Consider the following 22986-nt stretch of genomic DNA (forward strand, 5'->3'; position numbering starts at 1 on the left):
CAAACCTATCTGAGCACAGTTCAGATTCCGCCTCAATCCTTTCTGTTAACTTGTGCTCCAGCTTCGCATCTTCCATTTGGAAGTCTTTGCGAACCTCAGCAACCTCGGATTTTATTGTTTCATACATCTCAGATAACTGTTGAGCAACCTTTTTCTTAATATCCTCATGGTTGTAATCAATTTTATAATTTAAACTGTTCAGATCCTCTTTCAACTTATTGCAGCCAGTCTTGAAGGAAGTTTCTAATTCAGCTTTATTGGATGCTAATTTATTGTTCATTGCCTCAAACTGTTTATTAAAATTGGTTTGGCTGGCCACAATCCTGTTATTTACCTCAATCGTATCAGATTTTAACTCAGCTGTCATTCTAACATTACTGGCTGACATTTTTGCATTACTGGCAGCTATTGCTTGCAACATTACATTTAAATCAATAGCCCCAGTATCTTTTGGGTTGCTCACTAGCTGGCTTTTTATCACACTCAGGTGACGAAAAACTAGCTCGAACACCAGAATCATCAAAATTAAATGAAACTTCTGATTGCTCAGTCATATCTAACTTCCCCTTTTTAAACTCTACCATCTCAGATGACTGTTTCATTTTTAATTCATCAGGGAAACTATCATCCAATAACTTAACACTTTCTGATTTTTGCTTTACTACAGGGATCTCTAATATTGAATCATTGCCCTTTTTCACACTACTGTCAGGAGACACTATTTGGGATTTCACATTATCAGTTCACGCACCTTCCCATTCTACATTTGGACAGCACGGTCACTGATTCTACATGCGCTGTGCATCTATGTGACGGTCATTCCTCACCAGGTGGTGTTGCTATCACCTGGATGCACGATGGTAAATGTTCTGGCTGATCAATGTATATGCTCACAGGTTGCACTTTTTTGTGGCACATCTGCTAAATGCTTTTGCAGTTGCTGGTGTGGAAGGGATTCCTTCTGCTTAGGTGCAGCTGTGGCAACTATTTCCACAGGTTGCCTGGCTAGCTTGGCGCCCAATGTCTGTAGTGTTTCTGTAAGGCATAATAAGTGCCCACCTGCTGGTGGTTCAGCTGCAAAGTACATCCTACTTTGCGCATTTCTGACTGAATACAGTCTCTGTGCTACATCAGTAATGAATTAAGCTAGTTGTTTGCTAGTACAGCTCAGATTTTTACAGAAAACATGGGAACCCACAATATTTTTTCCCCATCAGTTACTTCCTCTGAAAGGGGTTAGCTGGTGGTCATGGTGAGCCACCCATTCTTGTTCTTATAATAATGCAAATTACAGATTTCATCTCCTCTATCATTTACCTAACCTTGTTCCTGGATGCAGTAATTCTTAGTCTCTTTCCAGTTCACAACCTGCAAAGGTTCTTTTTCTGTGAAATGAAAGTTCACTTTTCACCTTTTGGGCAATTAGAGCTTTAGCTAGTCCTATTATTCAGTTCTATGCTGTAAGGCCAGCTAGAAAATAAACATGTGACATAATGCAGAAAATAATGGTCTTCGGACTGCACATGGCGTTGCATAGTATAGTTCATGGCAACAATGGGAATGTGAACATTGTGAAGCAAGTAGCAAACATTGTCTGTATGCCTTTCTTGTCAAGACGAACAAGTGTTGCCGTCCGTGTTTTTTTAAAGTAGTAAAAGCATGATACTGTCTTTCGTATGTCATATGCATTAGGGTGAATATCAAAATATGTATACAAAGCTCAGAAACAGCCAACATAGATCCTTCATTACTTAATTTGGCAGTTTATACCATAAAAAGATAAGTTTCAGATACTTGCATGAGGCCATGCAGAATGTCTGTGGTTCCTACAGTTAGTGCTCTTTCAGGACTGATTCAAACTGGAGGCTGTTCAGCTGGCTGAGCAACAATAGTACATATTTCCAGAATGGGTACAGAAATTTCTGTATCGTGAACAATGGCTGTCATACCTTCTTGGGATGCAACGAAATTTAATTTCATACAAATCACAAGTACTACTTACCAAGAACATTTTGTTGACTCGTACATGCTAAGAAGTATCAAACGACAACAAAGCTTATCTAATAATCTTGTAAGCTTGTATTTTGTTCAGTTTGTCATTGTGTGTACCAAAAGCCTTCTTGAAGGCAAGGGACATACCATCAACCTGGATGCCAGTGTCTTGTACCATCTGGATATCTCATGAACGGAATGAGTTGAAATTTACAATTTCTTTGGTATTTGCTCATTTACATTTTTCACTGTGTTGATACCTACTGAGGTCACATGTCCCCAAGGAGGTCATAACACATGTGCAAAAAAATATTCCACAATTCTAAAACATATTGATGTCAGATTAGTCTTCACAGCAAATGTTCTTGAAAGGATAGATCATGTGCAGCTTTCGTCACCTGGAATCACTTGGTGCTCCAATGCTCTACAAATAAGATTTGCCATTAGAAATAGATGCTTACTTCCAGCTAAGCTCGTACAAGGAAAATGTCACACTCTTAAAATAACATGTTTGACATAATTTAGAACTGTTACCAGTTCTGCTCTTATCCCCAGAGCTGGTGAGTCTTGTGGTACATATGGAATCACCACAGAGGAAACAGTTCATGGGAGGTGCAAGAGAATGGCATAAAGGAGGTATCATGTTTGGAGATGAACGTGACTACACCATGAAGAAATTCCCCAATTTGTGTCGACATGGGCTACGTAACATGACTAAAACATTCAACTCGCAGCCATTTCAGACAATATAGGAAGAGGTATCGAAAAAATGTTCTACCTGAAAGGTACCAGACATGGGTGTCTCACTTTTCTTATGACAACGTGTTCCATACTCCACAAATACTAGTGCTGTCAGTGAATGCTAATCTGTCTTAACCTGTTCCCTTGCGAACTGCATAAAATGTAAGATCAGTCTTGTACCTTGCAAAGGGCTATTGGTCACAGTGGCACATATGGCTGCACATTATCAGTAGGCCAAACAATGAAACGGAAACTTAGCTCATTGGAGGCATGTAGCACAACATGAGACACAATTCAGCCTCTTTTTCAAAGTACTGAGTCATACATTGCAACAGTGGCCAAATGGAGTGTTCAACCTGCAGAGTGTAGTTCAAGCTGGAGTTGACTTTCATATCATAATGTGGGCATACTCATTCCAGTTACAATCAAAATGAACCAGGCCATGTATTTCAATATTAATTCATTCCCATTTTCATGGCAAATGCTGTGAACTGTCTTATCTTCTTATGCCTAGGGCCCAAAGGATACAGTGTGCTTTTTCAACATTTTTATAAAGTACATTACCTTGTTCCCACTTAATATGGACAGACATCTTTAGGTAAAGAGTCAATCCATGAATATTAGGTTGACGCGAAGCACTGGTAAATTTAAATTTAAAATTGCTAAATGGACACAATGAGAATAGCGGTGTATATGAATAAGTGTTTTCAATGGTAACATTCTCACCATGAATGGGGATAATGCAGTGGGACAGAGCATGACAAGAAAATGTTTTTCTCATTTAAAGCATGATTGTTTTGACATTAATGACCTTCCGTTTTCGGAAAGACCTTCAGCATTTGCTGATCATCTAAATGCATTAATTCATGATGATCCAAATCACTGCACTCAGGGACCTGACAATGCGATGAAGTATGATCATATCATCATTGTGCAGCATTTGAATACAACGGAGAGAGTTCAACAATAAAACATTTGGGTACCACATGCCAAACCATAAAAATCAGTACCCACTCACTTGCACCAATTAGTATGTGAACGCTACTGAGCATTTCTATCCTGTATCATTTCTGTCTTATATCATTACTGATGACTAGAAAATTTGTCTTCATGCTAATGTAAGGGAAATAATAGAAAGGAATGTTGTAGTCCAAACAAAGCAGCAATGCCACATACTAGCGCACGCGCAATGTTACGAATGTGGTAAGGCAGTGACCATGGGGTGTACTGAGAGCTTGACTTCTGTACTGCCTTCACACACTAAATAGAAGTATTTGTTCCTCATGAGGTATTGCAGTGCTGGAATCCTCTGGCCAGTCATTTGGACAGAAGTTGGCGCAGGTGACGGCACTGAAGTCATTCCATGTGTGTGTGTGTGTGTGTGTGTGTGTGTGTGTGTGTGTGTGTGTGTGTGGTTACGATCATTACTGGGTGCCTCCTACCAGCTTTAAACAGATGATAATGGATTTAATAACAGTTATTGAGAGATGAGCATGCTTGCACAAGGTAGACTGGAATGGAGAACTGCACCAAACCCACCTTCAGACTGAAGATAACGATAACTGGAGTCCATAGCTATTTCTGAAGTGTGCAGTGATGTAAGGCAGATTGTGACTTCGTAAGTAATTTGAGTGCATGGTCTTGCTGCTATTATTAGGTAGCACTGATTGGGCCAAATGACCAATTGTTGATCAGATGGTCTCTATCAAAGCTGTTATTTGTGTAACTGTGGAGGATGCAATGGGAAATTACATGATGCAGTGTCCGCAGTTGCATTTTTCCTCCATTATAGGAAGAATGATCATGGGAAAAAGTGCTTCAGACAAACACACATTCTGTCCAACACAAATGAAATGTCATTGTTTCTTATTCTATTTCCACCATGAGAAAACACGTGCACTCTAGCAAATAAATGCAGCACAGACCAATTTCAATATATAAACAAGTCGTCCTACTGATATTATATATATAATCAGAAGATATGTTTTGCACATTTTTTGGCAGCCCGATGGGTGGCAACAGATGGTAACAGAGATAAATTTTAAGTAAAAAGAAATAGTGTTAAAAAGGGGCACTCTTGATTCATTCAGTGTATTGTGTGTATAGACATAAAGCAAGTAAGAGATCGTAATACTCAAAATATTAAATTGAAATAAATTTCAGTTACAAGGGTAATGTCAATTACAACTATCTCAAATTTTCTTCTCATCTTCGATATTATGTGCTTGCTGTCACTGACAGAAAACTGTGCAGCAGGCCAAAGAAAGGAAGAAAGAAAAAGTAAAACGTTTTCAGTGCCTTAATTTTTATCCAGAATGCTCCATTATTTCCAACTTCAGTCGTGCACCCTGGTGCCGAATCTGTGAGGCATTGGATGCGTCTGTCAGGCATTGGACGCGTCTGTCAGAAGAGGCAACTTCCTCGGAGGTGTCAAAAAATCAATCCCAAAGAACATGAGCTATAAATGGTTTGTTTCACAGCCAGTTCTCTGACAGTGTTCGTGCTACTTCCACACACATTTTCCATTGTGTTCATGTAAGCAGTCACAGCCACTTCATTACATTAATGTCCATGTTGGACAGCTGCTGTTTGAAGTAGACTTACCTTTGGTCACATGCTTAATTCGCTGTGGCAAGTTTAATCACTGAAGTGTCGAACAAATTTTGAATGGTTGTGGATGGAAACATCAGGTCTACTTGGTACATACTGCACATAAGCTACTTTTTATTATTGTTTCCAGTCAGGAATCACTCGTTTAAAGCACCACATTTGTAAGAAAACCACACTGACACAGCTCTTTCAGGGATACTGGAAGTAATAAACAACAGTATAACATGTGTGTTGCAGTGAGTGCCAAAGACTAAAAATCAGATAATGTGACTAATTTTTGGAGTGTTTGCTGTGATTACAATAACCACGGTCCCGGGGAAACGTGAGGAGGATTACAATTTTTTTTTTTTTTTTTCCGCTTCAGCCGGGTTTCCTGCTCATCTATTTTATTAATTCTGGCACAGCACACTTGACACAGCATTCCGGCTTGCTCTATGGCGATGTCCAGAATGTCTTATTTTTGCCAGCCTCTGATACAGCCGCATTTTTGTGGTTCCAGTACGGGCCATCAGGGGTGAGCCTGTTGCACCAACTGCTCCACCGCACACCAGACACTTGTTTGGCAGACATCCTTGTAACTGGAAGTAAAAGCAAATACATGGTTGTGTTAAGTATTTCTCAATATGCATTTGTTACAGTGAACTATAATACTGCATACCCTAAAAGGAGTACCTGTAACTACTATTACCAGCAGTTTGAAGCAGTACAAAATATGATACAATGACCTACCCTGCACAATTTGTGATTGACAATCATTACTTGTGACATTCACTCAAGCTCCTGAATCTCTAACAAACTTTAGCATGCCGAACTACACATAGATTTTCTTCAGTTTCTATTTCATCAAGTTATGTTTTATAACTTCCATTTTTAATATCAGTTAATTGGACCACGCAGAAGTGCGTGGACTTTGTATATAATTTGTTAATGTTATTTCCTGAAACAAATATTTCTGAGTTGTCGTATTTTCCTCCATTCTTGAGACAGAATTAAGTTAATAAAAACAGGACAAAATTATAGGCTTAAAATTTAAGTGATGGCGTTCTAAAGACATAGCAGCACTATTAATAGTTTCAATTTTTCATGAGTAGCTAATATACAATTAAAGAATATGTAGGTTAAATACTAAGCTGTTGGGCTAAGCCTAAGTTAATTGTATTAAATGATAGAATAATTTTATTGCATGCAAAAACTCACATTTACATCAAACTAATATGTAGAGGCTTTTTTACAACATCTCTCTAGATGATGTCATCAATAAAACTTCCTGTTGGCTCGTTGTCCCCTGAAGTTGAAATCTTCACACAAGCTTGGAGAGTTTCCCGACCCATCCTATCCCTTAATTTTGTCATTACCCTATTCATAGTACTAAATGACCTTTCCACATGGCAAGTTGAAACTGGAATGCACAGTACACATTCAGTGAGTGTCCGTAGTGCTTTGTAGCTGATGTCGGCTCTCAGAATGAATGAAGCGACATGAGAAGTCGTATCGTCTAGTAACAGTGTTGATGTTTGTAAGCCCCAAAATCAAGCACAGTTATTTACAATCATTATCACTAAAATCCAGAAATTCTTTAAAACTTTCAAAATATGCTCTTAGTTATCAGTTTTGCCTTCTCATCAAACTGATGCTCAATTTCATCAATCATACTTTCAACAAATTTCCTTACACTTTTCATAGCTTGAATCTGCTCCTCTACATTCATGAATAGCACACCCTTAACTTCTGTTGCATCCTCCTGCAGTTTCTTAATTTCATTAAGAGTTTCATTTTCTGCACTGTGTCCATTGCAGTCACAAAGACAGTCAATGTGTCTTAAATGTTCGAGAGTTCAAAAAACAAGTAGAGGGATTCGCTAAATTTTAAGTGACTGTCTCTACAAATCTTTACGGGAGTTTGAGACTGCATTTAACTTATCGTCTAATATCACTACACCTACAATGAAATTGGAATTCATCATTTCTAACAGGATTCCTCCAGCTATACTTGGTAAATCCGTGCCATCCTTCTGTATATGTTCACGCTATTTTCCTAACCTACAAGTCCATTATAATTGCATGTGAACTATGGGATAGGTACTAAAACATCAGATGTCAACAGCTTTGGGTATTTTTAAGAGGTTGCTCTAATGCATACTGAATTTCATGCAAAACATCTTCTCATTTGGAAGAACCATGAAAAAATTTGTCTTGAATAACATGTAATGTGCGTTTTATAATGGTGTTTATTCCTAGAGTTGGTGGCAGCAATTGACAAAACATGTGCTCTAAAGTGAATGTATTGCAGCTTATGGCCCTTCCTCTCTGACAATTGAGCGTGGACTCCTGAGATAGAACCACTAAAATTAATAGCACTGTCGAAATAACAAGAAAATAATCTGTCATAAGAAAGTTTTCTTTACTTTAGTTCAGTATCAATTGCTGTATGATTGGATTCGGCTGATGTGCTTTCCAACTCAACGATACATAAAAATGTTTTCTTCACTTCAAACGATGGAGACAGTGCAACATATCAAACTACTAAAGACAATGGACTTTGGTTGGATACATTTGTTGATTTGTCTGCCATTAATGAAAAATTTGTCGTGGAGCAGTATCTCATCTTCAAAGTGTAAAGACTCTCCCAAACAAGTCAAAAATTCTGATGCAGTATACTTACTAAAATATGTGGAGCTTTTGCTCTGAAATTTTAACCACTTTTCACGGTTAATGTCGCTTTTGAGTACTACCTTACTAATTAGAGATTCATATTTTGTTGTGTGGGGTATTTCTTCCTTACTAAGGAAATACAGACTTCGAGTTAATGATTACAATGCTTTGCAATTTAAATCTTTAAAGTTCCATTTTGTTTAAATATGTGTATGAATTGAATTGGAGCATTTAATCCCTGTAATATGCAAGAGCCATTGCACTTGAAAATTGTATGTTTTTCTGAGTCGGTATGATTTTCTAGTTTTCCCGTGCTTCCAGTAGCTTTTCTAAATTTAGTGAAAGCTACAGAAATGAACACTCCTCCTGTATTCTGTAGAGCTTCAGTATAGTTTTTTAAATGCATTTCCCACAATTTGCAGAAAGCCCCACCCCGCTCATGATCAAAGTACAACCAATTGTACTTACACTCCCATTTTTGCTGATACTTAATTTCGCATTCAATACACTGTTTAGAATTGCAATTCATGGATGTGCCAGAAATAGCACATGTATTGTTTGAAAACTGTGGAAGGGAAACTGATGACTTGGTAGACCTATGCAGTTCATCACAATCACTAGCACTTTTCAGTAGTCACACTCATCTGTCTTTTGCAATACACTGTCTTTATTAGAAAAGAAAGAAATTAAGGTTTGTTGTTTCGACATTGTGTTTTGGCACTAACACTTCTTTTTATGTTATAAACTGATGAAGACTGCACATAGTACACTACATAATCACATCACACTTCCATAGTAACTTGTCGACTGACTGTCACAACCTTACAACAGCTTCAACAATGCATTGAGTTTTTATACAACAATGAAAGCTTAGATTATACTCGTAGAGCAGCGTTGCCAAACGTTCCACTCCCTGAATAAAACAGGATCCTCAGTCTTTTACATTTAGTAACATTCAAAATAAGCAAGGTGGTCCACTGAAATAGCAGGGATCTCTGTGTTCCATAACAGCCATAAACTACTCTCAACTAGAATGATCACACCATCCCCCTCCCTTTTTCCCATGTTGTGCTGAAATCACAATTTGTTTAAAGACAAATTTGTCATAAATACTAAAAATCAGGTAATGTGACTCATTTGTGGAGTGTCTGCTATGCTTACCGAAATCAGGGTCGCTGGGGAGCACACAGAGTATAATTAATTTCTTCAGCTGCTTTACCCACATTTCCTTTTTGTCTACCTCATTACTTTGTGAACAGCACACTTAACAGAGCATTCCTTTCCTGTCAATTTCCACATTCCACATGTATATAATTTCGGCCAGCCTCTGGCTGAGGCTGATTCTGTTGGTGCTGGTGAGGACAGTCATGGGTGCCCCTGTCGTTCCCACCACTTTGCAGCATAAAAACAACTACTTGCCCTGGCTGGCGGATGTTCTTGGAACTGGAAGTACAAGCAAACACAAATCTGTGGTAACTATCTGTCAGTATTCATTTATGTTACACTGCACTAAAATACTGCATACCCTAAAAGGAGTACCGGGAACTACACTACTGGCTGTTAAAATCTCTGCACCATGAAGATGATGTGCTACAGACATGAAATTACAGGCAGAAAGATGATGCTGTGATACGCAAATGATTAGCTTGTCACGGCATTCACACAAGGTAGGAGCTGGTGGCGACACCTACAATGTGCTGACATGAGGAACATTTCCAACCTATTTCTCATACGCAAACAGCGGTTGACCGATGTTGCCTGGTGAAACTTTTTTGTGATGCCTTGTGTGGCGAGGAGAAAACCATACCAAGCCTATCGCGATTGCAGTTTATCGTATTGTGACATTGCTGCTTGTGTTGGTAGAGATCCAATTACTGTTCGCAGAACATGGAATTGCTGGGTTCAGGAGGGTAATAAGTCACGTCATAGTGGATCCCAACGGACTCGTATCACTAGCAGCCACATCTCGATCCCTGAGCCAACAGATGGGGACGTTTGCAAGACAACAACCATCTGCACGAACAGTTTGACAACGTTTGCAGCAGCATCGACTATCAGCTCGGAGACTATGGCTGCAGTTACCCTTGACGCTGCATCACAGACAGGAGCGCCTGCGATGGTATACTCAACAATGAACCTGGGTGCACGAATGGCAAAACGTCATTTTTTTCGGATGAATCCAGGTTCTGTTTATAGCATCATGATGGTTGCATCTGTTTCACATCGTCACTGTGAGCGCACATTGGAAATGTGTATTCGTCATCGCCATACTGGCGTATCACCCGGCGTGATGGTATGCAGTGCCATTGGTCACGTCTCGGTCACCTCTTGTTCGCATTGACATTACATTTCAGATGTCTTACCACCCGTGGCTCTACCCTTCATTCGATCCCTGCAAAACCCTATATTTCAGCAGGATAATGCACGACCGCATGTTGCAGGTCCTGTACGAGCCTTTCTGGATACAGAAAATGCTAGACTGCTGCCATGGCCAGGAAATTCTCCAGATCTCTCACCAATTGAAAATGTCTGGTCAATGGTGGCCGAGCAACTGGCTCGTCACAATACGCCAGTCACTACTCTCGAACTGTGGTATCGTGTTGAATTTGCATGGGCAGCTGTACCTGTACACGCCATCCAAGCTCCGTTTGACTCAACGTCCAGGCATATCAAGGCCGTTATTATGGCCAGAGGTGGTTGTTCTGGGTACTCATTTCTCAGGGTCTATGCACCCAAATTGCATGAAGATGTAATCATGTCAGTTCTAGTATAATATATTTGTCCAATGAATACCTGTTTATCTGAATTTCTTCTTCGTATAGCCATTTTAATGGCCAGTAATGTACTATTATCAGCTATATTTGAGACATTGTTTTTGTTGTGCCTATCTGCCACTCAGCATCTCCGCTATATGGTGAGTTGCAACTTTCCTTTCCACAATATAATTAAAACACAGTAGCATGTAGTAGAATACACAATGAATGAGAGACGCCCCCTGCGGGTCCGGGGTAAGAATAAGCCTGAGGTATTCCTGCCTGTCGTAAGAGGCGGCTGAAAGGAGTCCCTCCCCCTCAAAGGGGGTAGTTCGCTCCTGCGTCCAGAGACAGACGGTTCAATGACTTACATTTGTGGTCATCTTGGTTTTTCGCTATTCTGGTTTCTTCCTTCCTGTTTCCTTTCTTTGTCCTTCTCCCTCTCTCGCTGTCTTCCCTACTTTTTACCTTGCCTTGTCCTCCTTGCCTGCTTGTCCACCCTCTCCCTGGTCTCCCTCTCTCCCTTCTTTTTTCCTCTTCTTTCCTCCCTGTGCATGCCTGAAGGCCGACCCATGCATTTGCATGCGTTGCTGGTGACGTGGTAAAGTGTAATTCCCCACCCTGGGTAGACAAGTAGGGCCAGTGCATACCCTATGGTAGAGGCCAGGCCTGGGGAGGGGTGATTGCCCGAGCTGACACTTTCAGACCATGCCGATTGGTCCCTCCGTCCGTTTCTCGGGAGGTGTGACCTGAGGTGTAAACATTCACCTGAGGTGGGAGTGCCCTCTGGGAGAGTCCCCACAAGGAAGGAGCGCGCCATCGGAGATGCTGGCAATCATGGGGATACATCCACAATGGATTTTCCTCCTCCTCCTCCTCCTCCTCCTCCTCCTCCTCCTCCTCCTCCTCCTCCTCTCTCGACTTCTGCCCAAAAAACAAACTTTACCAGCCACCAGTGATAAATGTACTACAGCCTGCCCCAAAGTTCCTCGTAGTTTCTACATCTGAGGATGGAAAGGATTTTTCATCTGTCAACCCTGGTTGTTCAGAAGGGCATAGATGCATCTGTCAAGTCTTGTACCACGATGCGTAACGGTACCTTGTTGTTGGACTCCTTCGGGCCACACTCCTGTACACGTTCCCTGTCCAGGTGGAGGCTCACCGCACTTTGAATTGGTCGCGTGGTGTGGTATCTAATAGATAACTCAGTGGATTGACGAGAAGATTCAGTCTCTCCTTGCTGAGCAGGGCGTGACGGCTGTCCACAGGGTCATGAAAAAGGTCAACAATGACCTTGTACCGACCCGGACATGGTTTTGGACCTTTGATAGTGTTCAGCTGCTTTTGCGCATCAAAGCGGGCTGTGAGGTTATTTGTGTTCGCCCCTAAGTCCCGACACCTACACGCTGCTACCAGTATCAGCATTTTAAGCACACCCGCCAGTCTTGTTCTAATGCGGCTAAATGCATCACTTGTGGCAGGGACGCCCATGAAGGCGACTGTCCGCCTCAGTCTCCTTGTTGCAACTGCCCCCATGTAAAAGGATGAACGCTGTATACAGGAAATTCGGGTCAAAGAGAGAGTGTCCACCTCGGCTGCTCGCAAGCTGTTTGCTAGTAGGAAGCCCACGCTGCTCCCAGTGGGGAAATACAGCACTGTCCTCGCCTCTCCTCAGACGACCAAGGAGGTGTCGATGCAGACATGCAATCTGGCCTTTAGCGGTATGGTCGTCCGTTTGGCCAGTGCTAAGATCGCCTGGTCAACGTCTCCTCTTCATCCTGTCACCCCTAGCCCACAAACACCTTCATCAGCTTATGCCAAGACTAAGACCCAGAAGTCAGATTCACGGGCCTTCAAGAAGGAACCGTCCCGTGAAGACTCCTTACATACACCCAGCCATCGACCAGTACTTTGACCAAACGACCTTACAAGAGGGCTCATAGGAAGCAAAGTTCTCCTTCTCTGCCCCTGTACGTTTCTTCTCCTGTGCCACACAGCAGTTGCCGCCCCAGGCAGTCATCCATTTTGCCTGGCCACACCGCGGGTAGCCGGACAAGTGGTTCACCAGCGGAGGAAGCTCCCACTCCCGACCAACTTAACATGGTAGTTGACGAACCTATTGAAAAAATTGATGACGACGCTCTGCCTATTGATAGCGGCAGCAGTGCTCGCTCGAAGCCAGGCCCTTGGCGGCCTCAGAGGGGACCCCTTCTTGCTTCTCCTTTTTGTTTTTCTCACAATGGCACTTCTTCATTGGAATTTTCGTGACATTCGATCCAATGCTTGGACTGTCAGCTCGTAGTAGCTCTCCAGGAAAATGTCTTTTAAGTACTTTTTCCCCATGATTCATACATTTAATATTAAAATAAAAAAATTTAATGCATACACAGAACTGACGTCAGCAATATCTTCAGGACCTGTACACAATATGTAACTGACTGTGGACATAATTTTCCAATGTTAACAAACATATCAGTTGGCAACAGAGTGAAGAAAATGTGTTGTTACTCCCATTTTCCATGATTATAAGTGATGTATAACATACAGAATAGTTGTTGTTTTTTAACACTGTGCTAACTGAAGACTAATGTGTGTTCCATCAAATTAAAATGATCAAAAGTCAAACACGGATTGGTATAAATAAAAATACATATTAAGCAGCTAGTAGTTAAACTGATGAAATTACTTTAAGAATTTTATGAGCCCATTACCTTCCACGAGTTCAATGAGCACTGTCGGACATCATCTCCCAATCTTCCTAACATCACCACTTATCATACGTTTAAGGAAAAATTGAGACGCCACAAAAAACTTTGCAAAAAAACTTCATCCATTACATACGATACAGCCTGTAACTGAAAAAGCACGTAACGTAAATGTTCTAGAGAAACAAAGTACCTAAATTACAAACACAATAAGTACCACAATGATCTTCAGTGCTTACATTAAAGAAGTAAGAAATGGTGAAGCTCTAATCCCTAGAAACGTTTTGGCAATCATTAAACAAAAAACACATATCGATACACTGTACAAAACAACTCTCAATCAGACTCTGGATTTTGTTGCTTTGGGTCCTGCTGCTTGGTCTTTGAAAAAGCAATGGAATCAGTGTCAATCCTAGAAACTCGGCAGACTTTCGGCAGAACCTCAGCACAACTCAAAATTCTGCACTCGGGTTACTAATAAATCCCTTACCAACAAAAGAACAAACCAGTAGACATTTTCCTAAATTACATGATCTATTGGATTAGACAGCTTTTTTGGATTCTGTGTTTACTTCTCAATATGATTATAAAGGTGGCAAATGGGAGCGAAAGGCTATTTACAATTTGTACAGAAACCAGATGGCAATTATAAGAGTTGAGGGGCACGAAAGGGAACCAGTGTTTGGGAAGGGAGTGAGACAGGGTTGTAGCCTCTCCCTGATGTTTTTCAATCTGTATATTGCGCAAGCAGTAAAGGAAACAAAAGAAAAATTCGGAGTAGTATGAAATTCTAGGGAGAAGAAATAAAAACTTTGAGGTTCACCAATGACATTGTAATTCTGTCAGAGACAGCAAAGGACTTGGAAGAGCAGTTGAATGGAATGGACAGTGTCTTGAAAGGAGGGTATAAGGTGAACATCAACAAAAGCAAAACGAGGGTAATGGAATGTAGTTGAATTAAATCGGGTGATGCTGAGGGAATTACATTAGGAAATGAGCCACTTAGTAGCAGTAAGAGTTTTGCTATTTGGGGAGCAAAGTAACTGATGATGGTCGAAGTAGAGAGGATATAAAATGTACACTGGTAATGGCAAGGAAAGCGTTTCTGAAGAAGAGAAATTTGTTAACATTAAGTATAAATTTGTCAGGAAGTCGTATCTGAAAGTATTGTATCCATTGTAGCCATGTATGTAAGTGAAACCAGGACAATTAATAGTTTGGACAAGAAGAGAATTGAAGCTTTTGAAATGTGGTGCTACAGAAGAATGCTGAAGATTAGATGGGTAGATCACGTAACTAATGAGGTGGAATTGAATAGAACTGGGGAGAAGAGAAGTTTGTGGCACAACTTGACTAGAAGAAGGGATCAGTTGGTAGGACATGTTCTGAGGCATCAAGGGATCACCAATTTAGTATTGGAGGGCAGTGTGGAGGGTAAAAATTATAGATGGAGACCAAGAGGTGAATACCCTAAGCAGATTCAGAAGGATGTAGGCTGCAGTACATACTGGGAGATGATTCAGCTTGCACAGGATAGAGTAGCATGGAGAGCTGCATCAAACTAGTCTCAGGACTAGACCACAACAACAGAAGATGTCTATGGCCGCCTCATGTCTTGATGCTACCAATGAAATTGTATCAACCAAGACAAACAGATAAATTAAAATACTAGAAGTGTAGATGGCAAAAGGTGAATAAGGGTAAAATTGGCTGACTAACATTTAGGTGAGACAAAGGCAAGTTGTCATAACTGCTGCTGCTTAGCAGACAACTCCAACAACTATACGATGAGTGTATGCTACTGAACAGGCCACAGCCAGGAAAGTTAAACACAGTTCGTGAGTACACATCAGTGTCTTGCATCTCAGCATTTCTTCACACTAATTACTACTTCCTTCACTGCATTTTAGTTTTCTACATTTTTCATTTTCTGAGCTGTCTATTTTCCACTGTCCCCGTCCTTGTCCCATCTGTTGTTGTTATATACAATGCACTCAATTTTTTGCTCTTATTAACTCATGTGCAATGTTTTAGCGCTAACCTCTTTCTTGCCGATTACTCTGTGTTCCACCTCAAAGTTCTCAGGTTTTTGAATCTCGTCCAGTACAGCCCCAGTCAGTCAGTCTTCCCTTCTCATCCTGTCTGGTAAGTCTTCCCTAACCCAAGGCTCTAGGTGACTTTTCCAAACTCTATCCCTATTCCTAAACTTCTCCAGTTCCTTTCCCTTCATCCCTCTTCCTTCTCTTTCAACCCTTCTGAGGACGGAAACAGTGGCTCCAAAAGTGTGACCCCTCCTGCCCTGCTGAGGAGATTTTTTATCTATCTAATGGAAACATAAAGTGTCACACTATCACAAACTCTGTTGCAGGCTGCCATACATGCTGTGGTGGGAGGCATACTTACGATAGCGACAATTGACACGAGTGATGCAGCAAGTGTTATTTCCCAAGGCCTGTTTGAAAAATAGTGTCATCTGATTAACCTGCCTAATTTATGGCAGGATTTTAGTAGCTATAGCATAGCACACAATCTCAGATAATGAAATGGCAGACCTGTGTTCTGCTGGTGATAGGGAATGTAGCAATGATAGGCATGTTGCTCATAATAAAGGCGTTAATCATGGACTGCCTAATAGATGTTCATTTGTCTTGTGAGAAGAAGGCTATAGTAGATGCCTACATGGAGGAAATTCTATATTAGTTTCACAAATGTGAAGCACAGTTTCATCTCATTGGGATGAAAATTGCCAGGTGATAAGATTTGTTTTTTTATCTGCCGACAAACTGTGATTTTGACACCAGCATACCGAAATACTCACTCGACTGAATACTGAACAGAAAATTAAATTGAAGTTATGAGAATCTCAGTGTCTAAATAAATTCAGAGAAAAGGTTTAGTTAATATTTCAGGGAAATGAGCTGAGATATTTGGAGAAAAATCTAGTTTTATCTGAATATTCTAGCACATGAACCATTCTGTCTACCTTTCTGCCCATTCCTTGTTTGAAATGGACAGCTGTAGTGAAAGAGGTACACATGATGGTATATTGGGAAGCAATTGGGCCATAAAACAGCCCAATCTGTAACCTCTTGTTAGCTGCAGCTAAGGCTGTGAAAAGTATTAGGCTGGTATTGCCCCTGAGGGAAATTAATAAAATGGTAATCCTGTGTGAATCTGACCAGAAAATTTTAAATGAACAAATCCAGTGGATCCAAGGGATCAAGTACTTCATTTCCATTAATTTGAGTTTGTCATACTCGCAGATACTTCTAGAAAGACCATGCTTTTATCTTTACAGGTCATACCTAGAAGTTTAGAATGATTTCATTTTCTCTCAATGTGAGTGGTGGTTTGATTATAGCACCAATGGATTATTTATTAGGCCTGGAATTACTAAAAAGAATTACTTTATTTGTGGATGATTTGTTGACTGCCACACTACCTTTGGAAGAGCATGAGGAAATGGTAGAGAAAGTTTTATATCAATTTCAGCAACATGATGTTAAAGGCAATTTCAAAAAATGAAATTTGGTGGTGAGAAAAATGAATTTCTTGGAGCACATTATTGTGCCTTAGTGTCCTAACTGACAACAAAAATACAACCATTTCATTACTTTCCAGTATCCCAGACAGAGGCAATTAAAAATACCGTTAGATTTATCCTACTTCTAGTGTAACTTCATTCCAGAGCAATTATTAAATGCAGAACTATTACTGAACTTTCTACACAAACAGATATCATAGATTTGGTCAGAAGTATGCCAATCTGCTTTCAGTAAAATAAAAAATGCACTAGCTAATTCACAATAATTGTACCATCTGGATAAGTACCAGGTTGGGAGCTTGTCTCTTCCAAATCAGAGGCATTTACAGTACATGAACTGTCTGTGCCATACTCTTTGCTAGTGAGCCTACACGGCCACTGGGTTAGAAGTTCTCACAATTATATGCACTTTTGGGAAATTCCATCACTGTTTTGTTGGTAATCACACCAAAGTATACTGTGATAACCAGCCTTTAAGCTTCCTTCTCAATTGAAAATTACTGCATGGAACACTGGTTCAGTTCTACAATACGGTTTTGAAATAGTTTACGTAAAAGGAGAGAATGATGTAGTAACTTGGGATCCGAGGGATAAAGTACTAAATATAAAGTCTTATTGATGCCAGATAACATTTCTCATCTGCATTAAATATCTTTAGTTACGTGTCTCATCTCCGTGACGGAGATCCCAGGTGGAGAGAGAGATCTGAATACAATTTACCCTAAACCCACCTGAGGTACTAGTTACATACTGTGTGCTTCACAATAGTGTATTACATTATTGCTGTCACATGAGGTATGATAACTGATAAAAGCTAAGCTTGTGCACCCATATAGCACTGGGGATCCTGGAGTGGCTAAATGTGCTGAGAAAATCAATGACTATTGCTATTTTCCTTTCCTCCAAAGCAGCATGTAATGGATTATCCAGAAATGATTAGTCTGTCACAATGTTGAATCTTTGAACCATGGTTCCAAAGGTGAGCTACACCTAATCATTACCAAGAAATCCCCACAAATAGTTGCCATTCACTTAAGGTGGTCCCCTTTCCTGGTGCTGTGCACGTGTTACACATTGTTGGAATATGAGAGCTATCTTCCAAATATGTGAACTTACATATCTTGAAAAGTGCCACTAGTGCAGTGACAATATGACAGGCGATTAAAAATTACACTCCACATGTTGGGAATCAAGAAGTAATCATTTCTGATAATGGACAAAACTTTACTAGTGTAAAATGTAAAAAGTTCCTGCATGTTTATGATATTGAACAGATCCTAAAATCAAGTTACCGTCCTGAAAGTAAGCCAGGAGAAAGAGAGCTTTGAGAGTTGGACAGATTAGTGAGAACTTCTGCTTTAAACAACAAATTTTGGCCAAATTACTTTGCATTATTTTAAGGATATTTTAATAATCTACTTCATACCTCTATAGTATGTTCTGCTCCTCTGTTTGTCTCAACCTCTTCACCCTCTGCTCTATATATGTCGCACTATCCTCACCTGCACAAAGAACATTATGTATAAGAACAGATGTATGTAGAATAGCTGAAATGTGGACAGAAACAGATGAGAACATTTCTGAAAGAAATTTATTGGGAGAAATGACTTTTACTTGGGTAGCTCAGTCAACAGAGCATATGCAAGCTAAAGGCAAAGGTTCACAGTGCAAGTTGGAGAGCTCCACACAGTTGTAATCTGCCAGCAATTTTCATATCACAGCACACACTACTGGAGAGTGAAATATTCACTATGGGGACATTTATCATAGCTTCCTAAGCCACAGGTATTGAACACTTACCACAAGTCAACAAAAATTTGAATCTGAGGAGTAATTTTTGTAAAACCTATGACATAACTCTGAATATCTGTCAGAGTTGTTTACAATTAACAAAGAGATGTAAATTAGTATAATGTTACTAGCTAGCCAGTGTTTCAAGCACCTGATCTGCGGACGGCCACGTTTGCTTGTTCTGATGCCAGCAGCTTGCAGTATTGCCTCGTCCAAAACACTGTTGGCATTTGCTATAAGACAAAGGCACATTCTGCATAAATGTTCTTTTTAGTAGTGTACTGTTACTTAGTTATGAGTTTATTTATGATAAAAATAAAAAATGTAAATTAATTCACATGTATAACAAACAATTCTGAAAAATAAAAGTAATGCACCTGTAACACAGCTGATGTGTAAAAAAAACCAAATAGGTAACTGAAATGTGATTCAAATGTAATTACATTTTAAATAATAAAACCTTAAAAGTACACTTGAGATAAAGAACATGTTATGTGACACTATTTGCTAGTATTCACTGTTTTAATTTTAGGAAGTTGCCTATATTAATAATTACTAAGACTTTCTATTCTAGTGTGTGCTTGTGTTTGGTAATGGGGTGGTGAAGGGGAGGAGGATGGTGTGGAGGTGGGGGGCTGGAAAGGCAACTGTCAGATTTCAGTCACAACAGACATGCCTACTGAACTTTAAATTGTCATCCCTCCTTAGTTGCTCAAGAAGAGACCAAAAGCACCAGCTTCAAATATTTTCTGATTAAGCAGCCCACAATCTAACAAAACTAAAGAGAAAAAAAAAATGCTGAGTAGTCCACTATGCCTCACTAATAAACATATCAGTGAATGAACCATGTAAAATGTGCCCTGCAGGAATTCCACCCCAGTAGAGTGTCTTGTCAATATACAGAAAAGTGCAAAGAGTCATCAGAAAAAAGATAGAGCAAGATACCAAATGGGGAACAAATAATTATAACATAGAACTAGAAGAGACTTTTCCCAACATGAAACACATGGGATAAAGAGGCAGGGGGGATGCAGGGCAGTTGAAGGATGTCATGGAGTGGGAATCTCATGGAAGTGGAGGAAACCAAGAAGAGATTTAGGTGACAAATCTCATACTGTAGAGAAAGTTGTTTTACAGTTGTAGTTCTTAGATGTTGTACACATTGAAATCAAACGATAGATGCACCAGACACTCATTCTAATGTGAAGTTTGGTGGTCATTATGCACCCACAGAAATCTAAACATTGGTTGTAAGCCAGCTGGAGTGAGATACGGGCTACCAGATCTATTTGAAGGACTCAAACTGACATTGTGTCTGGGGGATGAAATGAAGAGTTGAGTAAAAAAAGTTATTCCTCATGTCCAGACATTAGTAGACAGGACGAGCCTACCTTCAGAAAGTATCAGACTCAACAGCGAAATTCCTATCCCGAATAATTTTCCTTGACAAGTAGTTCATTCCTCAGGTGTCTTCCATACAAAATGACCTTATTTCATGGTCCATTTGATTCTCTCCTTGTGTAGAGTATAAAATTAATTATGGTTCAGGGGTATAGCAGATACATTAAGTATGCATACATAACAAAGCTGGGTCTGCAGAGCTAGTTACGTGGAATTGAAACAGACAAGAAAGCGTGGTCTGTTCCCCACAGTCTAAATTAATAAACCTACTTTAAAATATGTATTACATAAGGAATCATGATTCAAGTCATAAGTATGACATCCATGTAAGCTTATAATCAAACTCTCGGGCCAGTAATATCATGGATTCTAAAAATTTAGAAAAGTCAATGTTAAGTCCAGGACATCAGACAAACTGCATGAAACAAAAAAATAAAATAACAGCTCCATTTGCAAAGTGAAGGTAGGTGAAAGTAACAAGATAGATTAACTCTTTAGAAATCAAGGATTGGTGACATTCATGTGAATGTTCCATTTTCTGTATCAGACTAATTAAACACTAGGTTATATATACAAACAAAGATCAGGTGACTTACGAACGAAAGCGCTGGCAGGTCGATAGACACACAAACATACACACAAAATTCAAGCTTTCGCAACAAACTGTTGCCTCATCAGGAAAGAGGGAAGGAGAGGGGAAGACGAAAGGAAGTGGGTTTTAAGGGAGAGGGTAAGGAGTCATTCCAATCCCGGGAGCGGAAAGACTTACCTTAGGGGGGAAAAAAGGACAGGTGTACACTCACACACACACACACACACACACACACACACACACGCACACACGCACACACACACACACACACACACACACACACACACACACACACACACACACACACACACACACACACAGACACAAGCAGACAAGAAATATGTCTGCTTGTGTCTGTATATGTGTGGATGGATATGTGCGTGTGTGCGAGTGTATACCTGTCCTTTTTCCCCCCTATGGTAAGTCTTTCCGCTCCCGGGATTGGAATGACTCCTTACCCTCTCCCTTAAAACCCACTTCCTTTCGTCTTCCCCTCTCCTTCCCTCTTTCCTGATGAGGCAACAGTTTGTTGCGAAAGCTTGAATTTTGTGTGTGTGTGTTTGTGTTTGTTTGTGTGTCTATCGACCTGCCAGTGCTTTCGTTCGGTAAGTCACCTCATCTTTGTTTGTATATATAATTTTTCCCACGTGGAATGTTTCCTTCTATTATATTAAACACTAGGTTAATTATACAGAAATGAGCAAAAGGTGTGTATACTTTTAACTCACAGAGGCATATACTGCAAAACGTTGGCCAGACTTACAGCAGCTTCAGAATATGATACAAGTACTAAGTGTGGAGTACTTGAGTGAATCTAGTTTAAGGTGCTCATCTCTAAGGCCTTGACCACAATGATGGAGGCATGCAGAATATTTTACAGGGCTACAGGTGGGTGGGAGGGAGAGGTCCAATTTTAAATGGATATATTTACTAACAAAGAAACATGACTCACTACTCAGAGAATAGGGCAAATGGACATACTGTAGTGAAGAACAATGAGTAGGCCTTTAGTTTTAATGCACAAAAATTAGCCACATACAGAATGTCACATACAAACTCACAAATAGAGCATTTGAACTCTACAAAACACATGGAGTGGAAGATTCTATACATTCATCTTCTCACAGATGGTTGTGGGCCTTGGCTTTTCAGTACACTTTCCAATCTGTACAATTGAACAGCCAGCAGGTGATGTTTCAAGTGATCACTGTATCAAAAAATCTACCGGTGCCAGTCATTGAATATTGGCATTCGTTCTGACTGGATCAGACGTGCGAATCTTCCAACAGATTGTGCACAGGGGCTGAAGATGGCACAATATATAACCAAAACAGTATTCTCAGTAAAATAACAATTTGGAAATTTAGATGGCTAACAACTGTTCAATTTGACACTCTGTACCTGGAGAAAAATGTTATTTGAAAATTGTACAGATGCCACACCGCAGATACAAGTGTTGAAAAGCCCAGAAGGGGAACAGTGTTTGAGAAGAGAAAGAGCCACAATGCTATTCAATCTGTACATTGAACAAGAAGTTTAAAAAAGGAGGAATTAAAATTCATTCAAAAACCTCAATGTTTTCCTTTCGTGACAGATGGAAAATCATTTGGGAGTGCAGTTAAATAAATCACTTTAAAGAGATTGTAAGATGAACAACAAAAGCAAAACAAATGTATTGGAAAGTAGTCTAATTAAATCAAGTGGTTCTGAGTGAATTAGATCATGGAATTATACAATAATGTCTTGCTTCATGTGCCTAACAGGATGCCATAAAAATGTGGTATTCTCCCTTTGTTTAAACTGACTAAGGGATTAGGTATTTTATCTAAAGATTTACAGTACAAGTTTTCTCTTATCAAATTTGTTGTACATGATCCAGAAGAGTTCATCAGTCTTCTGACTGGTTTGTTGTGGCCCATCCTGAACTACGCTCCTATCCCAACTACTTCACCTCGTAGTGTAACACACTCAATTATTTTCGGGACTACTCTAATCTCTCCCTTCTCCTGAAGTAGTTTTCTCTGTAGCTCCCCCAGGTATGATGGAAGATACTCTTTGCTCTCTTAACATGTGGCCTGTCATTTTGTCCCTTCTTGTCACTGTTTCTGTGGTGAAACTCTTTGTTTCTAATAATTTGGGCCACTGAATTTTCAACATTCTTATGTAGAACCATACCTCTAACACTTTTATTCTATCCTTTTCTGGT

The 22986-nt window shown here is 39.9% G+C and overlaps 1 protein-coding gene across 1 annotated transcript in view; it reads right to left on the minus strand.

Annotated features, from left to right (window-relative positions):
* Positions 1 to 6928: 6928 nt before the first annotated feature.
* The window catches only part of LOC126482242 (cell division protein ZipA-like), a 68314-nt gene continuing 52256 nt past the window's right edge, over positions 6929 to 22986 (minus strand). The window contains exon 3 of the mRNA XM_050106221.1: positions 6929 to 7124. Coding sequence (XP_049962178.1) covers positions 6929 to 7124 — 196 coding nt within the window. The remainder of the gene's footprint in view (positions 7125 to 22986) is intronic.

This window comes from Schistocerca serialis, chromosome 5 (assembly GCF_023864345.2).
Source record: "Schistocerca serialis cubense isolate TAMUIC-IGC-003099 chromosome 5, iqSchSeri2.2, whole genome shotgun sequence".
Taxonomy (NCBI): Eukaryota; Metazoa; Arthropoda; class Insecta; order Orthoptera; family Acrididae; genus Schistocerca; species Schistocerca serialis.